Consider the following 13,564-nt stretch of genomic DNA (forward strand, 5'->3'; position numbering starts at 1 on the left):
TGATGGTACACTAGAGAGATGTAAAGCAAGACTTGTAGCCAAGGGAGATACTCAAACTGAAGGTGTTGACTAATCAGGACACCTTTTCTCCAGTAGCCAAGATGACTACCATTAGAGTTCTTCTTGCTCTTGCTGCTAAAAATAACTAGTACTCACATCAACTATACATCAATAATACATTCCTCCATGGTGATCTTCAAGAGGAGGTTTACATGCAATTGCCACCTGGTTTTCAAACTTCTTTTGGCAAAGTCTGCAAATTGCAGAAGTCTTTATATGGTCTGAAGCAGCCTAGTCGGCAGTGGAATGCTAAGTTAACTACTGCTCTACTTTCTCAGGGTTTTAAACAGGCTTCTTCGTATCCATCCTTGTTCACCAGATAAACAGGCTCCAATATCATTTCTTTATTGATCGATGTAGATGACATTATCCTAGCTAGCAACTCAATTAATGACATTGATCAAATCAAGGATTTCCTACATTCCATATTTAGCATTAAGGACTTGGGAAAATTGAAATATTTCCTTGGTTTTGAAGTAGCTAAATCAGCTGTTGGTATTAGTCTATCTCAGAGGAAATACACTATGGACCTCTTAGAAGAAATTGGTTTGTTAGCTGCAAAACCACTCAACACTCCTATGATAATCTCTTCTATATTGCAGAAAGATGATTCTGCTCTCCTCTCAGATAACACAGTCTACAGAAAATTGGTTAGTAAACTGCTTTACTTATGCAATACTCGTCCAGATTTGTCTTTTGCAGTCCAACAATTGTCACAATTCTTAGATTGTCCTACTACTTTGCATCTACAAGCTTCCCACAGAGTACTTAGATACTTGAAGAAATCTCCAGGCCAGGGTCTTCTCTTCAACGTCTCTACTAATAATCACATCTCTGCATTCTCAGATGCTGACTGGGCCACTTGTCCTGATTCTAGAAAATCAGTCTCAGGTGTTTGTTTTTTCCTTGGGAAATCTCTTATTTGTTGGAGATCCAAAAAGCAATCAACAGTTTCAAGGTCTAGCTCAGAGGCAGAATATAGAGCTCTTGCAGCCTTATCCTGTGAACTGCGATTGTTGGCATATCTTTTTAAAGACCTTCACCAGTCTGTGCCTATTCCCTTTCAACAATACTGCGACAGTAATTCTGCTATTCAGCTTGCCAAGAATCATTTTTTTTTTCACGAAAGAATAAAATATATTGAGATTAACTACCATGTGGTAAAGGAAAAACTTCAATCCAATCTCATTCATTTGCTTCCAGTTTCAAATACTGATCAGCTTGCAGATGGATTCACGAAGGCACTTGCTCCTCATTCTTTTGCTTCAACATTATCCAAGCTGGGCATCTTTGATCTATATGCTCCACCTTGAGGGGGGGGGGGATACAGATATATGTTGATTCTGCCATGACAGCATTGTTGAAATGACACATCAGATGCTCATAGGAATGGTGTGTGTTTGACAGCTCATTGAAAGCTCAAGAAGTAATTATTTAGTTTGTTAGAGGAATTGTAATCTAGCAGTTTTAGTTGTAGCTTAAACTTAAGTAAGATCAAGTATAAATAGCAGATACTATGAGCAGTTATCATTGTAACACACAATTTCATTTTGATCAATAAAGATTCTTGTTTTCTCTCAAATTATCGGTGCATTTATCATATTAAAGATTCATTAAAGATTTGAAAGTCAATTTGTTGATCAACTGTAATACCATGTAAGTTCAGGTGCCGTTTAGTGCACCGCGTCCTGTAGAGAGGGACCGGAGTTGCAAAAATATCAAGTAGGACGTTTATGTTTAAGGATTTGAATAAGAAAATTTGGATATCGGCGTTGCTTAAAGTGAGAAATTAGGATATTAAAAGAAATGAATGAGAAAATAGGAAAAGCTGAATTTATGTCTCCGATTGGAAAATGTAAGTATTTTAGCTGAGAATAAATTAAATGGATTTATCAGAAAATAAATTAATAAAATGTCATAGTAGTATTATTTATTTAGATATAAATAATACATAAGAAGTAGAGTTAAAACAGTTAAGTGATCAATGGACTAAAACGTATAAAAAATATATATAAAAGTTAGTTGTTTGAAAGCTAAAGATAGGAAACCAAGAGAGCCCTTTAGCCAAAGTAAAAACATGAACTCATTTCAGCAAATTTACTTCCAGATGTATCAAACTCGTTTTCAATTCCGTTCTATACCCCCAAACTTCGATCGATTGCGGTTTCTTTGTTCGAACTCGAAATTGAGCGATTCTTATTGCGTTGGAAAGAGAAAATGATTATCTACCATCTTAGATCATAAATTCAAGGTAAGAATCAATGTTTGGTTGTTGAAATTAGGGTTTAGTTGCTGCCTAGGGTTAAGATTTTGGTAAAACCGTATCGAATTTGCGTATATGATTCATTTTAAGCTTGGATTGTGCGTTTTTGATGTTTGTATGAGTCGTGGTGTTGATGGGTATGTGAAATTAGGTTGGAATTGAGTCGGAAACACGTCGGAATTGTGTTTGGGGCCGAATTTGACATCCTCACGACATAAGGACATTCCTCACGACGTGAGGAGACGGCTTGGCATGATGTGCCAAGCCTTTTTTGAGACAGGAATGCGATCCTAAGACCCGACGCGGAGTATTCTAGCTTGATCTTGACTAACGGACTCCGAAAACATGAAATTTGGACATAGAACATGACGTTTGTGATTAGGGTTTTGGAATGAATGTAATAAGTGTTTGATGATCGACAAGATGAACAAGACGACTAGTTTGGCTAGGTATATGAGTACGATTAAGAGTTAGTGAATTCAAGAATCATATTAGGAATAAGATCGTATTAACTTAAGTTTGCAACTTAGGGTGTCGACTTTTAGTTCACATGTATGAATTAAACGTACGTTTGGTTTGATATGTAATAGACGTATCGACGAACTACGAGATCGATCAGTTAGGACATCCAAGGACGCATTGATTGACATACTGGTGTATCATTTGATTGGATAGCGATTGTTGTGAGTAACACTTTACTCTTGTGTATTATTATGCAATAGCTAGTTTTTATATGATAAGTATGAATATTAAACTACATCGCCTACTATAGTATTTTATTGCTATATATGAGTTTGTGTATGGAATATCGATTACATAGATTGTCAAAACTAGTATATGATCCGAGGAAACGAGATACCTATTGGATGTCAATAGGCTATATGATCACCAGTGTTCGGGTAAGTCATAGACTTAGTCTCCATAGCTTTGTAGAGTACTCTCCTTGTTTGTTTAGATACAAGGTCAGGTATCCCGCGACTTGTATCTACTGAGTCACCATGGTTGAACTATTCCGGGACTCGTACCGATCAATCGTTTGGATATAAAAAATAGTGCCGATGTAATTTGGTTGAACTATCTCGGACAGTACCACTTGGTAAGGTTAAACTCATTTGAACTATCTCGGCACCTTACCAAAAGGATTTAAGAAATCATATTTGCTCGCTATGATTAAGAATTCTACCCTAGTCCAGGTTGGTCTCGGGATTAGGGTTTCGATCGGATCAAATACTTGAATTATACTATATGTTCATTTTTATATGTTTTGTTTTAAATGCGATGTTATTTTATGTAATACCTTTAGTAATGTGTAAACTCACTCAGCATAGTATGACCCCGTTGATGTTTACCCCTTTCAGGTTACTAGAGTCGGATCACACAAACATTCTCTTTTATGCCTTGGGCTTGCACAAAGTACGAGTTCCCTTAGCGCTGCAGTAGTATACGGTGATCAGTCGTGGCCTAGTATAGCAGAGTTTTAAATGTCTCGTATATGTTTATACCTGCTATTTTGTGTATGTCTATGGTTAGGCTACATGATATAGTATGATCGTTGTGATGCTGTTTATGTTAACAGCTTTTGTATATATCGATAGATGGACTAGTACGTATGATATTACGGAAGTTTGTTTGAATGATTTTGAAAGCATAATTGTGCCTGGACCCGATATAAAAATATATGAATGCCACGGCATTGATAGGAATGTATCACTACATACATAATTAAAAAAGAGAATGATCAATGAATAAACGCACCGATAGAACATGCATCATGTGCATTCTGATCAGACAAAAAGGTGAGTTGTGGCAACTTTTTGGGGATGAGAGACGTCATCACCCTAATGCACAATTATGCTAATGTTTAAAAACGTGAAATTTGCAACTCAGTCGTTTTGTTTGATTTTCAAAGACGATCGGAACGTTTTTCAAAGAAGGATGTTTTGTATATAAGTATACCTAGACCATAACTCTGTAACAACAGTAGAATGCTCGAGGCCAAGCTGTGAGTGAATCTCGAAGGAACATCGAAAGTATAAAGGAATGGGAAATGAAGATCTTATCAAAAATATGAGTATAGTAAGGGTTTAAAAAGTAGTACTACGTAACCGAGGAATAGTGAATTAGGATCGAATATTCTTTAGACGTGAGGTTTAGGACGTCATGGCCTGAAATAATAAGAGTACAAAAGAAGAAGATAGGACCATTAATCAATTTGTGGATTAAGATACTATAGATACATGATAATCCTCTAACGATTGATGAAATAGTACGATATGAGACAAGTAAAGGGTGATGGATTAAGGATATGATAGATGAATGGGAAGTACGAATGAATCAAGTTTCGAGTGTTATTTGGAAATCGTCCATGTCTAGTAAAGACTATAATCATTAAGGATATTGATTAATCATAATAAATAAGAAAGTTGTATAAAAATTCGAGGACGAATTTTTATAAGTAGGGAAGAATGTAATACACTGTAAGTTCAGGTGCTGTTTAGTGCAACGTGTCCTGCAAAGAGGGACCGAAGTTGCAAAAATATCAAGTAGGACGTTTATGTTTAAGGATTTGAATAAAACAATTTGGATATCGGCGTTGGTTAAAGTGAGAAACTAGGATATTAAAAGAAATGAACAAGAAAATAGAAAAAGTGGAATTTATGTCTCGGATTGGAAAATGCAAGTATTTTGGCTGAGAATAAATTAAAAGGATTTATCAGAATGTAAATTAATAAGATGTCGGAGTAGTATTATTTATTTGGATAGAATAATACATAAGTAGTCGAGTTAAAACGGTTAAGTGATCAGTGGACTAAAACGTACAAAAAAAGATATAAAAGTTAGTTGTTTGAAAGCTAAAGATAGGGAACCAACAGAGCCCTTTATCCAAAGTATATATGGCCTAAAATATGAACTCATTTCAGCAAATTCTCTTTCAGATGTATCAAACTCTTTTTCATTTTCGTTCTTCACCGTCAAACTTCGATCGATTGCAGTTTCTTCATTTGGACTCGGATTGAGCGATTTTTATTGCGTTGGAAAGAGGAAACGATTATCTACCATCTTAGAGCATCAATTGAAGGTAAGAATCAATGTTTTGTTGTTGAAATTAGGGTTCAGTTGCTGTCTCGGGTTAAGGTTTCGGTAAAACCGTATCAAATTCACTTATTTGATTCGTTTTAAGCTTAGATTGTGCGTTTTTGATGTTTTTATGAGTTGTGGTGTTGATGGGTATGTGAAATTAGGTCGTAATTGAGTCGGAAACACGTCGGAATCATGTTTGAGGCCGGCTTTCACATCCTCACGACGTGAGGACACTTTAAAGTGTTGATTTTTCATATTGTTCTCATTTAAAGTTTACAGTTTAATGCCATTAGCACTAAAAAAAATTAATCATAACATTTAAATAAAAGTATAATAAACAAATGAATATAAAGTTGAAGAATTTGCACAGAATACTTCTTCTTTAAAAATATTTATAAAGATACTTCGTTTTTTGAAAAAATATTTCTTACCTTTTCTTTTGAAAATTAATTTTTTACACCGAAAATTTATTTTTTTACTCTGAAAATTTATAAAAATGCTATGTTTTTTTAAACTGTTTGAAACGGTTTCAAAAATATCAATTCAAAAACTTTTTGAAACATTTTGAAACTGTAATAGAAACAGTTTTTTGAAACGGTTCCAAATTATTTTTTAAAAACTATTATAAACCGTTTGAAACTCAATTAGAAACTGTCTTTGAAATGGTTTATAAAACAGTTTCAAATTGTTTTTTTATTTTTGAAACTGTTTGAAACTTTATTAGAAATTGTATTTGAAACGTTTTGTAAAACAGTTTCAGATTGTGTTTTTTACAACTGTTTGAAACTACGGAGTAAAAAAATAAACGGCGGAGTAAAAAAATAAATATTTTAAATTTTAGATATGTTTGTAAACTTTCAGTTTTTGAGGTAATTTTGACAAATATTTTTAGTGTTATAGGTATTTTTGCAAACTTTCCTATAAAGTTGTGAAAAGTTAGAGTATTAATTGTATTTATTAAACTTTATGAAAAAAAGAAAAGTAGACTATTATTTTGGGACGGAGGAAGTATATAATTAATTATTAATTTATTTTAAGCTAAAATGTTATCTTAATTATAATTATATTATATAAATTTAATTATTAGTTATTATTTAAAAATAAATATTATTTTAAATATATATAACTGTTAATTAATTGAAATTCCTATTAATAAAAGATAAGATTTATCTTTGAAGTATTATCTTATGAAGATAATTATGATTATTAATTATATTTATTTAAATGAATTTCGATATATATAAAATTGTAAATTTGTTAAACATGTAGTGTTTCAATAGGATTAAAAAACACGTTTTTTGATTCAATCCTAGATGTGTTGTATGTTTATACACATTTAAGTCTAGGGCTTAAGGTATGCATTTTTTAAATTTTAAAATCACAAACACACATCATGATATATCACATTAAGCTCGAAATTGTTTTGAGAAGCAAAAGGTGTTAGCACACAAACACTTAATTTGAAAGAAGTCTGTTTGTGTGGATACCCATAGAGGATCGTTCTTTTAAAAAGGTTTCAATTCGCAAAATACTAAAAGTTCGAGGCAAGGTGTCACCGGAGTGAACCACCTCTCTTCCTTCCATCAAAATTGATGTGAATTCGCCATTCGATTAGTTATAAATATACAACTATGTCCATCTGTCGAGTAACATTTGGTTTAGATTTTTTCAATAAATTTTTAAATTTTGCTGCGTTATAAATTTAGAATACCCAGCAATCTTTGATTTATTTTAGTTTTTGTAAGGTGGTTATGTATTGATTCTTCTTTTCATTTTTATTTTTATCTTATTCGGAAAATTCCGTATTCAGATGTTAAGATTGTTTAATATTATCATAATGATTTATGGTAATTTTTTTAGGACTTTTTTTTATATCTTTAGTTGATCTTTTTAAAATTCATCCAAAAAAGAAAAGCAAAAGAAGTAAATATTAATTAGGCTTAAATGCATAAAAAAATCACAAACTTTCGCGTGTTTTTGATATTTAACATGAACTTTTAATTTTGGCACAAAAATACACTAACTGTCTGATTTTTGCAATAATAACACGAACATCATTTTGGGCATAAAACGATACCGTTTCTCCCCTAAAATGGCACCGTTTCTGCCTTAAAACGGCATCTTTTTGAAAAAAATGCAAGCTTGGTCTTATATGCATAAATTTGATAGTTCATGTATTTTTACGCCAAAATTAAAAGTTCGTGTTAAATACTAAAAATACGCGAAAGTTGTAGATTTTTTATACATTTAAGCATATTAATTAAGCATACACTTTTTAGGTTGCCAAAAACTTTAAGTTGTAATTTTAGTACAGATTCTCTACTCTATTCGATATAGATAAGCATCCAGAGTAGTTCGGACAAACTTATATTTTTTTTTTTTTTACATTAATGATGTCAAAGAAACACAACAAACTAATTTAATATATTTGGGATTGAACAAAAAAATTCATTGAAATGCAATTTTAGCATTAGAAGAAGCCCAAGAAAATCCCATCATTTGAGAGCGAACTTTTTGTCGTCGAAGTGAATCTCTATAATGGCAATGTGCTGTGCAAAGAGTCATTTCTTGCAAATATTTCCCATGCTTTAGCAAAAACTTTGCCAAACTAACTTCATTCTCACATTCTAAAAACCCATCAATTTTGACTACCTTCAGATTACTTAAAAATGGCTCCAATGAATGGATTTGAGATTCCCAATACATCTCTTCCTTTGTGCTACTCAGATCCCACAAATCCCTATTCCATTGCTATAAAAGATAAAGAGAAGTTAGAAAATAAAGGACCAAGCAAATGTATGGATTTAAAAACTCAAAATGAATTGACATATTCAAAATATAAGGAACTTGAAAAGTATATATATGTCTTATATTAAAATTTTGTCAATTTGGTTAAGTAATTTATACAAACAACAAATAAAAAATATAAAAATTTTAACTGATAAATTTTATGCAAACAACAAACAGAAAAACATGCTGAGTTTATTTAATAAAAATTAAATATCTTGTAGTGCCTTAAAATACTTTTATGGTAAATCAGTCGGTAATTTGAAAATAACTCATTAAAATTTAAAACGAGGGCTAATTCCATATAAAATCACCACCTTTACATGTTTTTTCATTTTAATCACGTTCTTTAAAAAGTGTCAAATAAAATCACAACCTTTTATTTTTTTGCAAATGTACCACGAATGTGAAAATTCGGTGGATATTTATTAACTCGACAACCGAAATCAACAAGAAAAAAGTAAGAGGAATGTATTTTGTGTATTAATAGGACATTAGTCAGATTAAAACATTTATTTGGGAGGAAAAAGACATCGAAGTTTACTCATGGATGATAGATTTACAAAAAAATGAAAGTTGGTGATTTTATTTGACACTTTTTAAAAGACGTGATTATATGTAAAGATAATGATTTTATATGAAATTAACCCAAATAAGGGTTAATTCTATATAAAATCATAATATGTACACAATTGTATCAAATTTATTACGTTCTTATAAAACATTTATGGATCTTTTTTTTTGTCAAACTAATTTATTATAAAAAAAATTATGTTATTGTATTGTAACTTATTGATATCAATTAGAGTCTATATCTTTTGTTTTCTGTTAATATACGATTGATTCAAAATGCAAATTGCTAGGCTAAATTATGAATTTTTTTATAATATATTTATCAATTTCATCATGAATATAGATATGTTAATTTATTTTAACTTTTAATTATAATGATAGATAACATAATAGTTTATGATAAATTCTTCAATGAGACGAGAAGTATCATTACTTGATTTTTTAAGAGTTTAGGGAAACGAATATTTCAAAAATATTAACTAAGCCGTTCAAAATTATTTCTTAGCTATGTAGCATGGAAACTTTTCAAAGTTTTTATTTCAACATTGTGCTTCTGTTTACAGAAAAATACTTCTAAAACTCCATAAATTCAAAATTTTAAATTTAAGATAAAATAAGTTTATCTACACAACTGAGTTTATTTGTAAAATATACCATAATATTTAAATATTGTCAGGCTGGTCCATCATCTTTCTAATATTTACCGAATATATATAGTAACGTCGACCAGTTTGGAGTTGTTCACGTGGCACAATTTTGAATGTCTATGTGTAAAGAATTTAACTTTATTGGCTTATACAATGTCATGCCATATAGCTTAAAAGAAATCACATATCAAAAAAATGATAAACCAAACTGACAAGAATTAAAAAAAATTAATATATTTGACAAACAAGTTAAAGTTTTTAGAATATAAATGTAGTCTGTGTATTGGTGTTTTCATTTTATGTTTCTGTGTTTTCTTTTCATATAAATGCAGCATAAATAAAGATGGGAAGTGATAGTACTCACTCTCTTTTCAACCTTGTAATCGTTGATTATGTTGAGAATAAGTGTATGCAATGCAGGAGAGCTTCTGAACAAAGAGGCCAGTCCGGGGACAATGCTTTTGTTGAAAGCAGTATGCAACTCCAGATTTTTTAGATTTTTAAATGGATGCAGAACATGCTTCCTGTTGGATAAAATCTGCCAAAATAACAGCCTATATGTTATTCCCATGCATCCTTGCATCTTTATAATATTTAACATATACCTTCAAACAGTTGATTAGATGGATTCACAATAGTTTCAATCAAAATAAAAACTGTATCTTATAAATGAAATAATTTAATATAATAAGGTTAATAGTTTGAAAAACTACCGACTTTTTTTTTTTTACAATAGCACCCCAACCTTGTAAAATAGGCAATTTTACCCTATTTCGTATTTTTGATTTTCAATAGCACTCCGACCTTCTAAAACGGCCAATTTTACCCTATTTCGTATTCTTGACTTTCAATAGTACCCCCGACCTTCTAAAACGGGCAATTTTACCCTATTTCGTATTTTTGACTTTTCAATAGCACTCTAAATCGTCAATTGAACTCTTTTATTTAGGACTTATAATTTGAGTTCTTTTTAAGTTAAAGGGCTTGTTTGAATTTGTCTAAATAAAAAAAAGTATGATATGGCCCTTAAATTTAGTTACTTTGAATATTTTCATCCTTATATGAATAAAATTATCTATTTTCTCCAATTTAGAGTGCTATTGAAAGTCAAAAATATAAAATAGGGTAAAGTTTACCGTTTTATAAGATTAGGGTGCTATTGAAAAAAAACGTTTATAGTTTTTCAGCCTATTAGCCATATAATAAAATCATGAATTATTACTTGTTTTATAATTTAAACATAAATTTAAAATTGTTATAATTTGAAACACTTGACTTTCAATGTTCTACTATTCGAATCACCGATATTGAAAATCCTATCAATCAGTAGCGATATGGACGCTAAAATCTATCTTATAACTTTCGCTTTCGGGTTTTGACTAAAAAAAACCGGGTTCTCCTAATAATTTTGTGAGTTATAGTAGAAGTTAAGCAAGGAATTAGTAGTACCTCTACACATTGGCTTTTGAGGGTCAAAGTGTGAGCATTAGAGAATCCACATAAGAGATCACAGACACTCCGATGCTCTTCCACACTCACATCTTCATCAACCAAATAAAAACCAACAGAAGCTTCAATTAAAGAGGTCAATTTTTCTATAAAACTGCTACCAGTAATTGCATTATAATCCCAAATCACACTCTTAAGTTTTGGTGCATTCAGTTTGATCCAACTCTTCTCTTGATATGCATCAAAACAGCTTGCAACTCTCAGTCTATCCAATCTCCCACACGAAATCTCTAAACTTTGAAGCTGATAGCAATTCTCAATAGCTACATCTTCGAGTGCTCGACAGCCGATCTTGAGATGTTTCAACCCGAAACAAGCGTCGAGTTTCAGTTTCTTGAGACGAAGGAAGGACGATTCTGTGAACAAATCCACGAGTGAGGGCTGATCGTATAATATTACGAGAGTGAGTGAGAGTGTTTGTAGAGACTGAAACCCGTCGATCATTACAGAAGAAGGAAGCAATCTGAAACCCGGATATCGCGATTTTATATTCAGAATTCGTAAGGATTGACTTGTAATCACCCATCGAGGGAAATTGAAATAATCTTCGGTTGCTACTTCGACATCAAGTTCTTGCACATTGTTTCTAATTGCACTGCGGATCAATCTGTTCAGACCCGAAAAGCTCAAATGAGCGAAGAATCGAAGAGTTCGAAGATGAGAATGCTTATCACGGAGCGCTAAAACCTGAGAAACGAAATCTATGGGTAGAGAACTTTTGGTTTGAGTAGTAGTAGTGTTTACTGTGGTAAAGTCGAGATCAGGAAACGAGTACCAAAGCGATCTCCATCGTTTCGATAACGAGCTAGTTTTAGCGATGGATTTGATAGGAAGAAGTAGCAGGATGTGATGGAGAATAGCGTCAGGAAGATCACTGATCCGGTCGATATCATCACAATTTTCTTCCGGGACGAGCTTCCGAATTCGCTTTGTAGATCTTGTTTCCATCAGAATAGTATTAACTGTTTCGTTTAGTTACGTTATGTGAGAATGTTTACATTTTGTGGGTTTGAATGTTTCAAACATTGCATCAAGCTATGGACTATGGTAATGTATGAACGAGAAGAGCGTTAGAGTTAGTTTCAGGTTTCACGTTAATAAAATGAATTATTGGAAATAATAATTTTTATTTTTTACAATTGGCTTAATCATCAAAATACAAATCTAATCAATTTTCATCAAATTTTTCAATATTAGCATGATTTGAAGAATTTCTCTTCAAATATAACCTAATTTTGCAAATTTTTATTTTGTTGATATATGTATATCTGTCGTGTTATGTACTTTTTGTTTGCATAACTGTCAGAGAAATACTTGTGTGAAATTAGTTCGTCACGTAGGATTATGAACATTTATTAAATGCATGACACGTAGCGTAATTAAATGTCATGTTCAATCAATAAAAAGTATTTGTCGTTACTAATTTATAGTTTAATGACGTGGAAAATTTAAATTAAAAATAATATATTACTAATTATTATTTAATTTTTCTACTTTATAGAAACTTTTATTGATAAGCTTGGGCGAGCGGCTCCCGAACCCCGCTCTGCTCACAAAGCCAATCCAAGCAACCGGTCTAATTAAATCCAAAAAATTATTAGCAAAAAATATTTACTTATTGAAATAATGAATTACTCATTATCTTTTAACAACAAATATTAATTACTCATTATATTTATAATAGTTTAAATTTTCAATTACATTTGTAAAAGGTGCATATATACCCTTGAGCAAAAGGCGTGCGCCTTGAACATTTATAAAAAAAAATTATATTTTTAAATTTTAATTTGGTATAACCTGTCACTACCCGATTTCCACCCGAAACGTGAGCTGAGATCGGCGCTAGGGAATGGGAGTGATTGCTCCGAAACCCGTAGTAAGCCTAAAACCCTTACAAATTTTTCGCGTTTAAAAACATATAAAGGTTCGTAATCTCATTGCGGGAACACTTTAAAACCGTTTCTTAAAACGCGTTCACAAAATCATAATTATATTTTAAGAAATCGGAGCGCAAAAATTAATCTCTTATGACGTACCTACTCTGCTTCCAATACAATGCTAAAATGCTAAAAAATATGAAACCATTGTATCTCTCAAACACCTGGTTAAAGCATTTTAGAAAACACGCAGTTTTAAAACATATATCTTATACAGTAGTTCAAATTAGAGTTTATCAAATAGGTTGAACTACTGAAATCAAAAAGACAGACTTTCTGGTACTTCACTACTTGCAGCTCTACAGATACAGACGACAACTTCCGGAATTATTATGGAAGCCCGACCTCGTACTTGATAACCTGAAAGGAAAATCACTAGGGAGGTCAGAAATATAAATATTTCTGAGTGAGCCTACACATTTACAGCTGAATATTCATATCGCATATATATAAAACATTCTTATATATAAAATATTACCAATTACTTGATCCAGATGAAACCCTGCAAAGCAGACTATTGTATGAGTCTCAACCTACACAACATGCGCCTTAGACCGTGAACTGAATCACTACCATCTAAGCCGGTGTCTGGACCATAACCGTAAAACTGCCATCACAGTGTTAACTGTGACCGTAACCGTTTATCCGTCTCAGACTGTTAAGTCAGGATCGCTAGCACTTCCAACGCCCAATGACTTAACTGACTC

General features: G+C 31.9%; 2 protein-coding genes across 2 annotated transcripts; one reads left to right on the forward strand and one right to left on the reverse strand.

The window, feature by feature from the left end:
• Positions 1-212: 212 nt before the first annotated feature.
• Positions 213-1,373, forward strand: LOC126657036 (uncharacterized mitochondrial protein AtMg00810-like). The gene is made up of 2 exons (XM_050351657.1): positions 213-339; positions 421-1,373. The coding sequence occupies exons 1-2, from the start codon at positions 213-215 to the stop codon at positions 1,371-1,373; spliced, it is 1,080 nt and encodes a 359-aa protein (XP_050207614.1).
• Positions 1,374-7,819: 6,446 nt separating this feature from the next.
• LOC126656520 (putative F-box/FBD/LRR-repeat protein At4g03220) lies at positions 7,820-12,008 on the reverse strand. The gene is made up of 3 exons (XM_050351103.1): positions 10,861-12,008; positions 9,776-9,949; positions 7,820-8,155 (listed from the first exon to the last, which is right to left on the reverse strand). Exons 1-3 carry the CDS (start codon positions 11,866-11,868, stop codon positions 7,853-7,855), a joined length of 1,485 nt encoding a protein of 494 aa, XP_050207060.1. The 5' UTR covers positions 11,869-12,008; the 3' UTR covers positions 7,820-7,852.
• Between the last annotated feature and the right edge of the window lie 1,556 nt (positions 12,009-13,564).

The sequence above is a fragment of the Mercurialis annua genome, linkage group LG7 (assembly GCF_937616625.2).
Source record: "Mercurialis annua linkage group LG7, ddMerAnnu1.2, whole genome shotgun sequence".
Classification (NCBI taxonomy): domain Eukaryota; kingdom Viridiplantae; phylum Streptophyta; class Magnoliopsida; order Malpighiales; family Euphorbiaceae; genus Mercurialis; species Mercurialis annua.

What these genes read in the sequence shown, in the direction of transcription:
- LOC126657036 (XM_050351657.1), top strand. Translation starts at nt 213, where the DNA reads ATGCAATTGCCACCTGGTTTTCAAACTTCTTTTGGCAAAGTCTGCAAA. An exon ending in TACTGCTCTACTTTCTCAGG is followed by an intron (nt 340 to 420) that starts GTTTTAAACAGG and finishes TGATCGATGTAG; the next exon opens with ATGACATTATCCTAGCTAGC.
- LOC126656520 (XM_050351103.1), bottom strand. Translation starts at nt 11,868, where the DNA reads ATGGAAACAAGATCTACAAAGCGAATTCGGAAGCTCGTCCCGGAAGAA. An exon ending in TCAAAAGCCAATGTGTAGAG is followed by an intron (nt 9,950 to 10,860) that starts GTACTACTAATT and finishes TTATTTTGGCAG; the next exon opens with ATTTTATCCAACAGGAAGCA. An exon ending in ATTACAAGGTTGAAAAGAGA is followed by an intron (nt 8,156 to 9,775) that starts GTGAGTACTATC and finishes TATCTTTTATAG; the next exon opens with CAATGGAATAGGGATTTGTG.